The 12,374-nt window shown below is 40.2% G+C and overlaps 1 protein-coding gene across 1 annotated transcript in view; it reads right to left on the bottom strand.

The window, feature by feature from the left end:
* Sqor (sulfide quinone oxidoreductase) overlaps positions 1-12,374 on the bottom strand; it is a 46,371-nt gene that overhangs the window by 16,739 nt on the left and 17,258 nt on the right. The window contains exons 2-3 of the mRNA XM_027925992.2: positions 7,613-7,863; positions 5,032-5,202 (exon numbers count right to left, since the gene is read on the bottom strand). Coding sequence (XP_027781793.2) covers positions 5,032-5,202; positions 7,613-7,849 — 408 coding nt within the window. The 5' untranslated portion in view covers positions 7,850-7,863. The remainder of the gene's footprint in view (positions 1-5,031; positions 5,203-7,612; positions 7,864-12,374) is intronic.

Below are 12,374 nucleotides of genomic sequence, written 5' to 3'. Positions count from 1 at the left end.
TACACGATTGAAAAATAATAAATGCTACACTTATTTGTGCAATGCTTGTATTGATGCTTTTTTTTATATTTAGGGGTGAGAGAATGACTTCCTAATCAACTTTATTTAAATCTAAAGACATGAATTGGACCAATATCATAATTGGTAAACTGCTATTTGAGAATCATTGAAAAGGATGTGATACAGTGTATTTGTTCTTACTTAATGATCTATATGTGAAAAAGTCCCCTCTTCAGATGGAGATGTTGTGATTATTCATTAGGAAGATAATAGTATACATAAATATTATGATGAAAATGCAGGTTTTTAGGATCAGGAAAAAAAAAAAAAAGGTTGGACAAAAAGGATGAAAAGTATAAGAACACTAAAACACCAGAGTTGGAAAATGATTAAACTGGGACTCGGGAGCCCAGCAAGGAGCAATAGGTTATGATGGCCATGATCTCATACCAAGTGGAGAAGCAAAGTTGGCAGGCTGAGCGAATGCCTGGATAAAGAAAGAGGACACCAAGGTTCAAGAATGCTCAGGTTCATCTGGAAAGCCAGAGGGGAAAAGTGGCTGAAAATGTCCTGCCCTGGAATCCAGGAGACTCAGCTCTGAGGTCACCAAGCTTTCCTATGACTTAGTCACCCTTGCCACCAGACCCCAGACCCTCCTGGGGTTCCCTTAGTGCGGTATGCCAGATGTTATAGTACTCACTTTAAAACACAGGAGTTCTCCCCTTCCCACTACATGGAACACTTGTAGAAGATGAAAGTTTACTTCCTATTCCATGTATTGCTAGAATCTAGCAGGGTCAATAAATTAAAGTGAGGAACTCAGTAATGTTTATTAGATAGATGAATGGATGATTTAAGTTGCTTATACAAATTACAATTTATCAAAGTAGACAGGTGATATAACTATCTTCATTCATATGCTCTTCCTATCCATAGACAACTGGTGCCTTGAACTCCTTAATTCTAAAGAGGCCCATCGAATGGCTGACTGAACTGTGTGACGTCATCAGGGCATGTGAGGTGAGAGGTGGCCTGGGATCTGGGGTTGATGATCTAAAGATAAAATACAGGAACACTGTCAATTGTGCATACTTTCATAAATTTATTAGAGTGTAGAGTGATTATTTCCAAGGACTATGAACAGACAACCTTAAGATTATGGGGGAGTGGGCAGATGTGGAATCATTAGGGAGAATAAGCCCTGGACAGTAAGAGAACAAAAAAAATAAAATAAAAGCTTTAAGTCTTTTGAATGAGTTTAAGTTTCTGGGCCAGATGACCTAAACCCTAAGCATTGCAAAATCTGGCAGTCAAGACTTTGGAGCAATTACAGAGATCAGTTTGGACCTCACTAGAAGGCTGAATATGGACAACTATACTCACCTCATTCAGGACTAGGGAAGGACAATCCTGACACTGAGAATTTAGTAAATTAGACTGCTAATCCCTTGCAGAATTCCAAGTTCATCTACTAAATAGATGCCACATGGTAATTTAGAAAAAGAAGAGCACCGACAAGTGCTCAGAGATGATCCACCTGCTTTCAGTCAGCAGGAAATATTTCCTTTTCCTTCTTTTCTTGTATTCTTTTTAAAAATAAAAGTCATAACCCACTTGAATCTAATGTATGAAATATGATATGTCAAGAGCTTTGTAATGTTTTGAACAACCAATAAAAAAATAAAAATAATAAAAGTCCTTGAGCATTCCCCCTGTGCATGATACTGTTCTAAGTGCTTTCCATATTTCCATTCATAGAATACTCATATTTTCAAAGCTGATAATAAGCCAGTAAGGTAGATATTACTATTTCCATTTTACAAATAAAGAAACAGAAACACTATTTACTCACAAATATTTACTGAGCACCTTCCATGTGCCAAATAGCATGCTAGGTCCTGAGTGTACAATGACTAATAGACAGACACAGTATCTGCCCTCCAGGGAAAGAGAAGTCTAGTGGGAAAGAGAAAGTTATCAGATAATTACTAAATCACAGAATGCTGTGATAGCACAATAAGAGGAACCTTGACCCAGTATGATATGTCAAGGAAGGCTTGCCCAAAGGGGTCATTTCTAAGATAAAGCTGAGTAGGTGTCAGCTAGGGGTAGAGGAGAAAACCCAATCCCCTGGGGTAAGAAGGAGGCAAAGACATTTGAGGAAATGAGAGGCCAGTGCAGCAGGAACAATGTAGAGAATAAAACCAGGTAAAGTCCAGAGAAGGAACAAGCCTACTACTGCGTTATAGGAACTGTTCCAAATAAATTACTGTGTGGGGGAAGAGTCAGAGACACAGAGTCTGGTTTCCATGGTTCCTTCAATTCAGTCTTTCACCTAGTGGATAAGATAAGAAAAGTACAAACTAAGAATGGAATGACTGGTAAATTGAATAATACTTGCTAAAGAATGTTGATTAATTTATGCAATCTAAAATAAGTTCTCTAGGGATATATTATAAAATTAAAACTTCAAATGAAGCCATCTGTGGATAACAGCTAGGAAAATTTGCTAATTGGGTGACAGACTCATAAATCCAAAAGATCCCAACCGGTTGGGAGGATGAACTCAAACAAGAAGATGATATCTCACACGAGATGCTATGTGATGACTTCTGAGACCGTCTATCTATGAATACTTTTGCTTAATAAAATCCTGAAAGAAAAGTTTCACCACATTGCACCACCACCTTCTTCCCCAACCTTAAACCAAGACCCTACAACTTTCCTAAGTGTCTGAACCTTAGGAGTAATGAGTAGGGCACAGCTATGAGAATGCTGACAAGTGCTCTCAATCTCAAGAGATAAGACAAGCTCATGGTCCTAAGAGGAATGTGAGCCCAACCACAGAGGATGTTGAGGGGTCTATTCAATGAGGCAGGCTCTGCTGGACCAAGGGCGACATATGTTACACAAGAGGACCTCTCTATGAACAGAAGACTGGAAAGGTAAACCAGTAACTGAGCTCAATCTCATGAACTAAAAAGAATCTATGTAATTCAGTCTGGCCTCCTGGTGACAGAAAAATAAAGAATTTCTGAACCAAAATATTTTTATACATTTAAATTTTGTATACATTTATATTTTTAACTAAAAAATACATGCACATATATATTTACTTATATGTGTATATATACCTGCCTGTTTTTAAGTAAAATTAATGACAAGTGCACTCTTCTAGGGCATGAGAGGCCTGACTTGACAGTGGGTCACATGGAAAGGACCCAGAGATGTGAACCAGCCTCAAGCTCAGCATGAATCAGCACTGTGGTGACTGTCACTGAAAGGGCAAAGGCAGCTTAGGAAGCATCTGATTGTGGGTGAGAACAATCCCACTCCATTCTGGGCTGTTCTGTGGAGTTTCCTTCTCATCTAGACTCCTGGTTCACAGGGCCATTAACAAGCCAGATGATGTCCCAAGGAGGACAAAGAGGGGACTGAGGGGACCAGAAACCATGAAAGGTAAGGAAGAGTCAAGGGACATGAGGACAGGAGAGAAGTCTACCTGCAGAAAAAAAAACTCACACAGAATATAAGAGCCATCTTAACAGAGTTGAAGGGTTTCTGCACAGAAAAGAAAGAAGCTTTTTCTTACACACTAGTGGGCAGACCAAGGAGTAAGAAAGGGATTATAAAGGTAGTAAAATATTAAGAACAATAATACCATGGAGGCCCAAGAAAAAATAAGGAAAAGATTAAAGGAAGGTAGATTCTGATCTGGCAAGAGCAGAACTTCCTAAAATCTGCCTGCCTAAGGGCACCAAGAGGTTCTTTTGTTTTAAATTCAACCCCCACTCCCATGGGCTCCAATCTAATAACTCAGCTCCATTTTTTTTTCAATAATGCTTAACACATTCTAACATAGTATATAATTTGCTTATTTTGTCTATTATTCATTATATTTATTTATTATGTCCTCCCTACACTAGGATAAAAAATCCAGGATAGTCAGGATTTTTTGTCTTTTTGGCCACTCATGTATTCCTAATGCCCAAAACTGTGCCTAGCTTCTTGTAGGTGTGTTTAATAAATATTTGTAGAGTGATGAATGGAAACCAGAGAGCCTTGGATCATAAATGCCATAAGGTAGCTACTCCTAATCAAGGTTCAAGGAAAGGCTCCAGAGAATCTCTGAACTTGTTGAAATTAAATGCAAACTATGGTACACATGTGTTTTTCTAGCAAGGGCTTTCATAAGGCACTCAGAAAGATTCATGCATGGCCCAAGAAAAGCTTAAGAACGTGTATAGCAAATGAATCCTTGCTAAGAAGGGGGAGTTGGACTCAAAACCTTTCAGATTCTCACCAGCTCTTAGATTCTAAACTCCAAAAGTGCCAGACCCCAATTTGAAGGGAGAAGGTACAGATATGAAGGTCGACAACATCCTAGGAGCCCAAGGACCCCAGGAGACTGGAAGAGAGCATCCTGGGCTCAGCAGCAAATGACAGACACGAAGTTGTAGATGGATTCGACGCCTATAATCTCACTACCCTCTTCAGCAAAAGTTGCTGAAAAGTTTTGACTCCTGAGTGGTGGGCAAAGGAAGAGATTTCTAAATGGGGCTGAGTGATTGTGAGTCTCCAGCTCTGGCAGCAGGCAGGACTCCCCTGGCAACAAGTTCATGGAATGACTATTTCCCTACATCCCTTTCCTCTGGGAGGCCAGGTGTCAAGTAGAAAAGACAACTGCTTCCAAAGGAAAGAGATGCCTGTCCTTTTAACATGTAGCAATAGCATTTGTCCAATAAGCACTCAGATGCAAGATGCTATATTAATCAATAGGGTACACAGCAGATGTTCAACAAATACTTGTCTTGGTAGTTTATTTATTAATTTAACATCAGTAAGTCCCTCCATCTGTTTTCCATTTGCCATTCACCTTAACATCTTGTGCAGTGTTTAACACCCATACATACCTACATACACGCACACATATGCCATTCTTTCACCAGAAAACTGTCCAGTTTGAGAATGGTTGTGCATCAATACAAGACACCAGATTAACAAAATAATCCAAAGGTCCCAGAAGGTTACCTCCTTGCCATTGTCGGTGTGGACACAATTCTTGTCTGGGTTCAGCTCAACAACTCTAGCTTTGATCCACTCTACACCAGATGGAATCACACTTGCTGTAGGACGACCAGAGAAGGACAACTGTTTGGCACCAGCACCCACCAGGGTCCAAATTGGCTGGTAGAAATGTCTCTGTGAAACAAAGCATTCGGAGAGTTATTTCAATTTGAGCCTGACCTAAAGGGTCTTAGTTAAAAGTGTTTGAACCAGACTTTCTCAATTACTCCCTCCTGATTGTTAGAGCACTATATTTTTTAAAAAGTAAATTTCTTAGTCCAGAAAGTTAGTTCTGCCCTGTTTCTATATTCTATTATGTTAAACTCTGAAGGATAGCCACCCAACCCAAAAATTCATCCAAGATCATTAAAAAGGCATAAGCTATCTTTAATGACCACTGTATTATTCATTGCTAAAGTTTGACTTGGTGTTTTTTATATATATATTATACATGTACATATATATGTATGTATATGTATATATACACATATATATGAACACACATTATGAATATATTTATGTGCACAAATTTAAAGAAAAATTAAACCCAGAAGCCTATACATCCTTCCTCAGAAGTATATGGAGACAATGCTAAGTCTGGGCCACTTCTGGGGAGCCTTGAAACTTCACTAACTTCAAACTGTGTTCCCCAAGCCCATGGAGCACTGAAGACACTTCACATTAGCCACTCAAAGTCAATAGGTGCCAAATCCTATCCCACAGTGCACTGCCTGCCCAAATTTTCACCATTTTCTGGAGTCCTTTTGTTTCAGATGGTCCAGTCTTGCTATAAGTTAGTTGTGAAAGTTCTAGATTCAGGGGCAAAGGGCAGATTGATTTAATGGCTTCTGAGGATGCATTCATAGGGTGGACCAGGGGACAAAGAGTTCTTAGTATTGCTAAAATACTTCAGACTGGCTGGCCAGAGCAGCCAAAACCCACAAGGAGGTGAAGAGGACACAGAATGATTTGCAATCTCCCTATAGCCAGCAATGAGTGTGATGAAGGAGAAGGAGGACAGCGGTCTCCAACTGTGAGAATGCATCAATTTCAAGTCCATCATGAACAGAAAGAACAACAAAAATGCAAGCTCAGATTTTTTTAGACCACAAACATCAGCTCTAGCAATCACTCAATCAGACACAGAAGGGAAGGTGCTAAAAGCCTAACCACTAGCAGCTTCGTCAAGAGGCTCCTGCACTGTACTTCCTTGAGAGGCAGGACAGACACGATTCTGGCTTCTGAGTGTGTCCAGTCCCCAGAAGAACCAGTCTAATTACAAAGAGAAGCCAGTGGGAGACCATCCATGGATTAGCCACAATAGAGCATGCACCAGAGAACAGCCACCTGATACAGTTTCCAGACTACTGTCACTTGGAATGGTGTCCCTAACTGAAGTCACTTTAAAAGTGAAAGTTGCAGAGAGTACTCCAAAGTCTTCTCTCCCATTATAGGTCTGGATAGCCTTATTTCTGGTTGGGGAGACATCTTAAGAAGTATGTCTTTCCATCCTACCCTCCCTGTCAAACCAGGTCATGGACTCATGTTGTTTTTTTCTCCCAAGAACAGAGATTCCAGCTGGTGCACACTCAGTTCCTTGGGAAATGTTGTGCAAATAGCCAAAATTTTTGAATAGTTTTCCCAAGCTTTTGTACAATCTTAAAATGTTTTTCATGGAACATTGCCTCACTTCATTGCTTCCTAATATCGACTTCCTTCTCTCACTTATAATCTGTTTATAATCCACTTACACTTAAATTTCTCAAACCCATTGACAGCTTTCCAGAGGCCTATCTGCCCCTCAAATCATTATCCCTTCTCCAGACTGCAACAGAGATAGAAAAGTACAATGGCAATTGATTTTCCTCTTAACAGTGAGTTGGAGTAGGAGGGTATCATGGTTGAATTGTGTCTCCCAAAAAGATACATTCAAGTCCTAACCCCAGTTCCAGTGAACATGACCTTATTTGGAAATAGAATTTTCACAGATGTAATCACATTAAGGTGAGGTCATACTTGAATAGACAAAAGAAAGAACAACAAAAATACAAGCTGTGAAGACACAGGGACACAGAGAACATCATGTGAAGGTAAGGAAGAGAATGGAGTGGTGCATCTACAAGCCACAGAGTGGTAAGAACTATCACCAACCACCAGAAGCTGGGAGGGAAGCCTGGGATGAATTCCCCTGCCTGGGTCCCTCACCCAGCCTTCAGAGGGAGTGTGACCCTGTCAATAATTTGGTCTGAGACTTCTGAGAGCTGTGAGATAATACATAATACATATCTGCTGTGTGAGCCAACTGGTTTGTACTCATTTGTTTGACAACCCTAAGGAACACAAAAAGACAAGAGATCTGTCCTCATTCTCTCCCTCCCTCCACTTTCTCCCAATCCTTTCAGATAGTATTTCTCCTCCTGGTTATAAAAAAGCAGCCTAACGTGAAGACATGCAAACCTGTGCCTGACAGTCGCACCCGCATCCCTAACACACACACACACACACACACACACACACACTGGTGTACTCAAAAGGGGAGACTTACCTCGCTGGGCTCCACGATGGCTACATTCTCTGCACCCACTTTCCTCTTCATGCGGGCGGCCATGGTGATACCACCACTGCCCCCACCTAGTACCAGCACCTCATAGTGGTTCTTGGATGCACAGCTGGCCCCTGTATGCAGCTGGAGGGAGCCAGTCTGCTGAGTGCCTAGCCTGAGGAAGCAGGCAAAGAGCCGGGCACGGGGGCTGGACACCACAGTGACCAGTGGGGCCATCATCAGGCTGGATCAGGCTAGAAGGAAAGAGATGAGGTGGTGAGGGCCAAAGAAGGACCAGTCTGGAATAGAGCAAGGGGAGGCTGGTGTCTGGCCAGCCCCCAGTGATACCCGCCATCTCCTCTCAAGACCACTTTCTCTGCTGACTGGGATTCTGAAGCCTCCAAGCTCACATGGCTGAAAACAGACAATTGACTAAGCTTTCCTGTCTCCCCTTCCTCCTACTTTCAGACCAACTAGGGCTGTAGTTGCACGGGCTATAATCTGCCCTCTAAGAGCTTCCTAAGAACTTGTCTCTACTCATCCTTGTCCATCTGTCCATTTTCTTCTCACACACTCTTTCTTTGACTTTTCAATCCATTAAAACAAATGTGAAAGTCCACAAATAGAGAACTGTAGTACTCCTTGCCTTAAAAGATACCTGTGACCTTGCTGAAGTAGAAATAGTCCATCAATTAACCCACCTTCTGCCACTCAGAGGTCTGAGCATGCTAATCAGAGCCTCGACCCCATGCAGAGACCTCCTAGCTCTGCTTGCCCAGGGACATGCAATTTAATCAAATCACTGGCTACAGATGCACAAGCAAAAGTCCTCCACGCCTTTAGCAATTTCAACCAGATGATAAAAAAAAAAAGCCATAAAAGGAGCCCTGCCTGGTATCATAAAGTTATATTTTATGTAAAGAGTCTGCACATGCTGCTGACCAGTCTTTTATTATATCCAATTCAGTAAACAATTTTTCCTTAATAGTTCCTCTGAGAGACCCATTTTACCTTTAGGAAAACATATTTCTATTCTGAAGTAAATGCTTTGGCGAAGAGGAAATTGAGGCTTCTCAGAGATTGGCCTTCACTTCACCCTATCCACAGCACTGGCCTACATCTAGGATACCACAGACTGGCATAATTTGTATAACCCAAGACATCACCCTCTCTGGGTGCCCAAATGTCAACATTATGTTCAGTCATTTGAGTTCAACACTACTTCATGAACCCTTTATTAAAATGCAAATACCCCACTGAGGAACAATGATTCTAGCTGCTAAGGTCACTAACTTCTTAATGGCCATGACTTAATTCCATCATATCCTCTCTGATGGGAGAAGAGGAAAGCTGTATAAGAGGATTAGAGGAAGCAAAGAAAGGGCTAGGGAGGAAGAAAGAGGAGGGGTAAGGAGGAGGAGGCAAAGGTGCTAATTTAAATTAGAATTAACTCTAGTTCAGAGTTTGGGCACCCCTGATGCCAACTATTCCTCAATATTTCAGATCCAAGAAGTGACCCAGAGTTGGGGCAGGAAGGCATGGAGGGAGGAGTATTTGGAGGTCCCCAGAAATTGGGCCAGGTTCATACACTGTTGCTGTACATCTAAAATCAGTATGATCTTCAAAAAAATAACATTTATTATCCCTTGACCCTGCATTTCTGATCCTGGGGATCTAGTCTAAGAAAATAACCTCTAATTCTAATGAATAAAAAACTGTTATAAAAATATTTCTCACTTATTTATAATATGGTCAACCTTCTGTTAACTGATTTGTGGATTAGACCTCGTTATATCTTGGGACTAAAAGAACCACTGCAGGCTCCACTCTGGTCAGGGACAATTCTGGTCCCTGGCTGTTTTAACTGAGGTTAATCTATAATTATCTCAGTTTAACAGGGGGGCAAAGAGTGACCTAAATGTCAAAATATTGGGGGAAAGGTCAAGTAATGATGATGAGATGATTCATGTAATATTTTAAAATTATATTTACAGAGTATATAAAATGCTTATGATAAGGATACAAATGGAAATGCAATATTATCTCAACTGTGTAAAAGAAAATGCACTGAAAAAAGAAAGAAACTCCAAAATCTTAACACTGTTTCTCTCTGAATTTTACAATAATGGGTGATTTTTATTTTTCCTGCTTTTCTGTATGTTATAAAAATTTCAACTTTGTAAGTATATTTATGATAATAAAATCTTTATTTCAGTGATAATAACTATCATTGAAGTGTAACATTTACATAGTTTTTTACTTAGGAGTGTGTTGCCATTATCATCCCATTTGACAAATGTAAAACTAAGGCAGGTAGCACTTAAGTAACCTTCTCAAGTTATGCCCGGGTACTTCAGTATCAGAGCTTCAACTTTAAACCACTACATTATACTGCTTCTATGATCTTAGGACAATTATACATCAACAATGTTACAGTTTGGATCTTAAATGTCTCCTAAAGGCCCATGTATTAAAAGCTTGGTCTCCAGCCTTGGCATTGTTGAGAGGTGGTGGAACCTGTAGGAAAGGAGGCTTAAAGGGAAGGATTAGGTTATTGGGGATATTGATGGGGATGTCGGAACCCCACACCCTTTCACACTCCCTTTGCTTCCTGGCTGCCAAGAGGTAAATAGACTTCCTTCTCCACCCGCTCCCACCATGATGTGCTGCTCACCACAGGCCCAAAGCAAAAAGGCCAAGCAACCATGGCCTGAAACCATAAGCCAAAATAAATCTTGCTTCCTTCAAATTGATTATCTCAGGTATTTTGTCACAACAACAAAAAATGTATTAACACAAGCAACAACAAAACAATGCTTGTGTGATGCTATTAAATGGTGGAGGGGGGTGATATTATACACAACTTCCCAAAAAAAAGAAAACATTTTTCATGATACTGACACCTAAATGTTAGCAATGGTTTTGGTATAACTACAAATAAACTTTTCCTTTTCTTGGTGTGTACTTTTCAAGTTTTCTTTAATGAACCCTACATTTTAAATTTTCAAAATTATTCAAATAGATTATTTTTTCTTTTAGATTGAAGAATGGAGAGAATCACCAAATAGGATATTGCTGTTTGTGAGGGAATGAAGAAAATGGTGAGTACATGGTGAATACACATGCGGCCTTTCTTTCTGCACACTCACAGAATGACAGAATCACAGCAAAACTCCTCACTTCTCAGAAAAAGGAAAACATTTTTCCATGGCTCTAACACTACTTAGCTCTATGGAAAGAATTTTGTTTTGTTCAAGGAAAAAAAAAAGACAATGTAGGAGGAGGCCAGGCTGAGTTTCTGGTTTCCAGCCACTCCAGCTGAGGTTATTTGACCTCCGTCTTCTCTCAAAATTTACTCAAATATTTCCCTAAGTCAAGAAGGCTATTTCTTTCAGCTTATTCCTTCAGTATAAACACAAAGTACTCTGTACCAGTTTTATCGCCTTCATTAATATCAGCCATCAAGCAGAATGTCCTAGCCTTTGCAGTCGTATTTCACTTTTCAACTATAAACAATCTCAAAATCACAAATGCTTTAGAATAAATGTCTCAAGTTTCAAAATATCCCTAAATCTCAATTACTCTCTCATTCTAACAATGTAACATTATCTAAAAATCCAGATCAGAAACCCCAGGTCCATATAATGTTTGTGGAGAAGACAAGAGTATGATATAACATCAAAGACAAAAGAATAATCCAGGGAAATAACGCCTAATCACAATTTTAATATCCCATTTTGGAACTGTGGTATAATAAAATATATACTTGGTCTTCATTCACCATTTATAGTATGAAGTTCCTAAAACCCTTGAAATTTCCTAACTTTATGCTATTGAGGTAGCTCAGGGTAGGACCTCTAGATAACTTCAGAATGGAGATGGTTGTCAGAAAAACCAAACATAGGTTGTCATTAGAGGGTTGAAAGTTTGAGCCCCGCCCTTGACCTTCAAGAGGGAAGAGGTACTGCATTCTCAGTTCTACTAAAACTCTTGAACAATAAATAAGATTCCATGAACTTCCAGAACACTCGAAGGTACCAGGAGAGCGGGGTGCTCTGGGAGGACATGGAAACTCTGTGCCCCTCATATTCCTACTATTTGGCCATTCTTGAGTTATGTCCTTTATAATAAATCAGGAAACATGTGTGTCCTTGTGTTCTGGGAATAATTTAGCTAATTATCAAACCCAAGGGGGATCATGGGAAACCCTGAATTTGTGTTGACCAGACACAAGTGTGGTCCTGGGGCCTCATTTGTGGCAAGTGTCTGAAGCAGGGGCAGTCTTGTGGGACTAAGCCTTGAACACACGGGGTCTATACTAACTCCTGGAGTTAATGTCAAAATTGAACTGAACTGTTGGTACTGGAGAAATGGTTGATGTTAGGGAAACAAAACAGGCATCTGCTGTTAGAAGTGGTATCAGACAACATCACTCAGCAACCAACAAGAATTTCTGACATTAACCTAAAGCAAGTCTACAGCAACAACCCAAAAAACAGACAATTTATGGAAGTGACAGCCACATAATCTTAACCAGAAGGCAATAAATGAAAGGAAGGCCAAACCTAACCCTGAAATCAGCCAAGAAGAAATAGAAACCCCTGTCAACAAAAACAAGGCAGAAGCAAGAAACTAATTTGACTTCTCCGTCATCCCAGAAACCTACATTCTTGTTTATTTAAGAAATAAAGTCAGGCATTGTGATACATGCCTGTAGTCACAACTACTCCAGGGCTGAGGCAAGAAGATCACTTCGGCCCAATAG

This window comes from Marmota flaviventris, chromosome 2 (genome assembly GCF_047511675.1).
Source record: "Marmota flaviventris isolate mMarFla1 chromosome 2, mMarFla1.hap1, whole genome shotgun sequence".
NCBI lineage: Eukaryota > Metazoa > Chordata > Mammalia > Rodentia > Sciuridae > Marmota > Marmota flaviventris.
The sequence above is the reverse complement of the archived record's forward strand: the minus strand, read 5'-3'. Positions and strand labels throughout refer to the sequence as shown.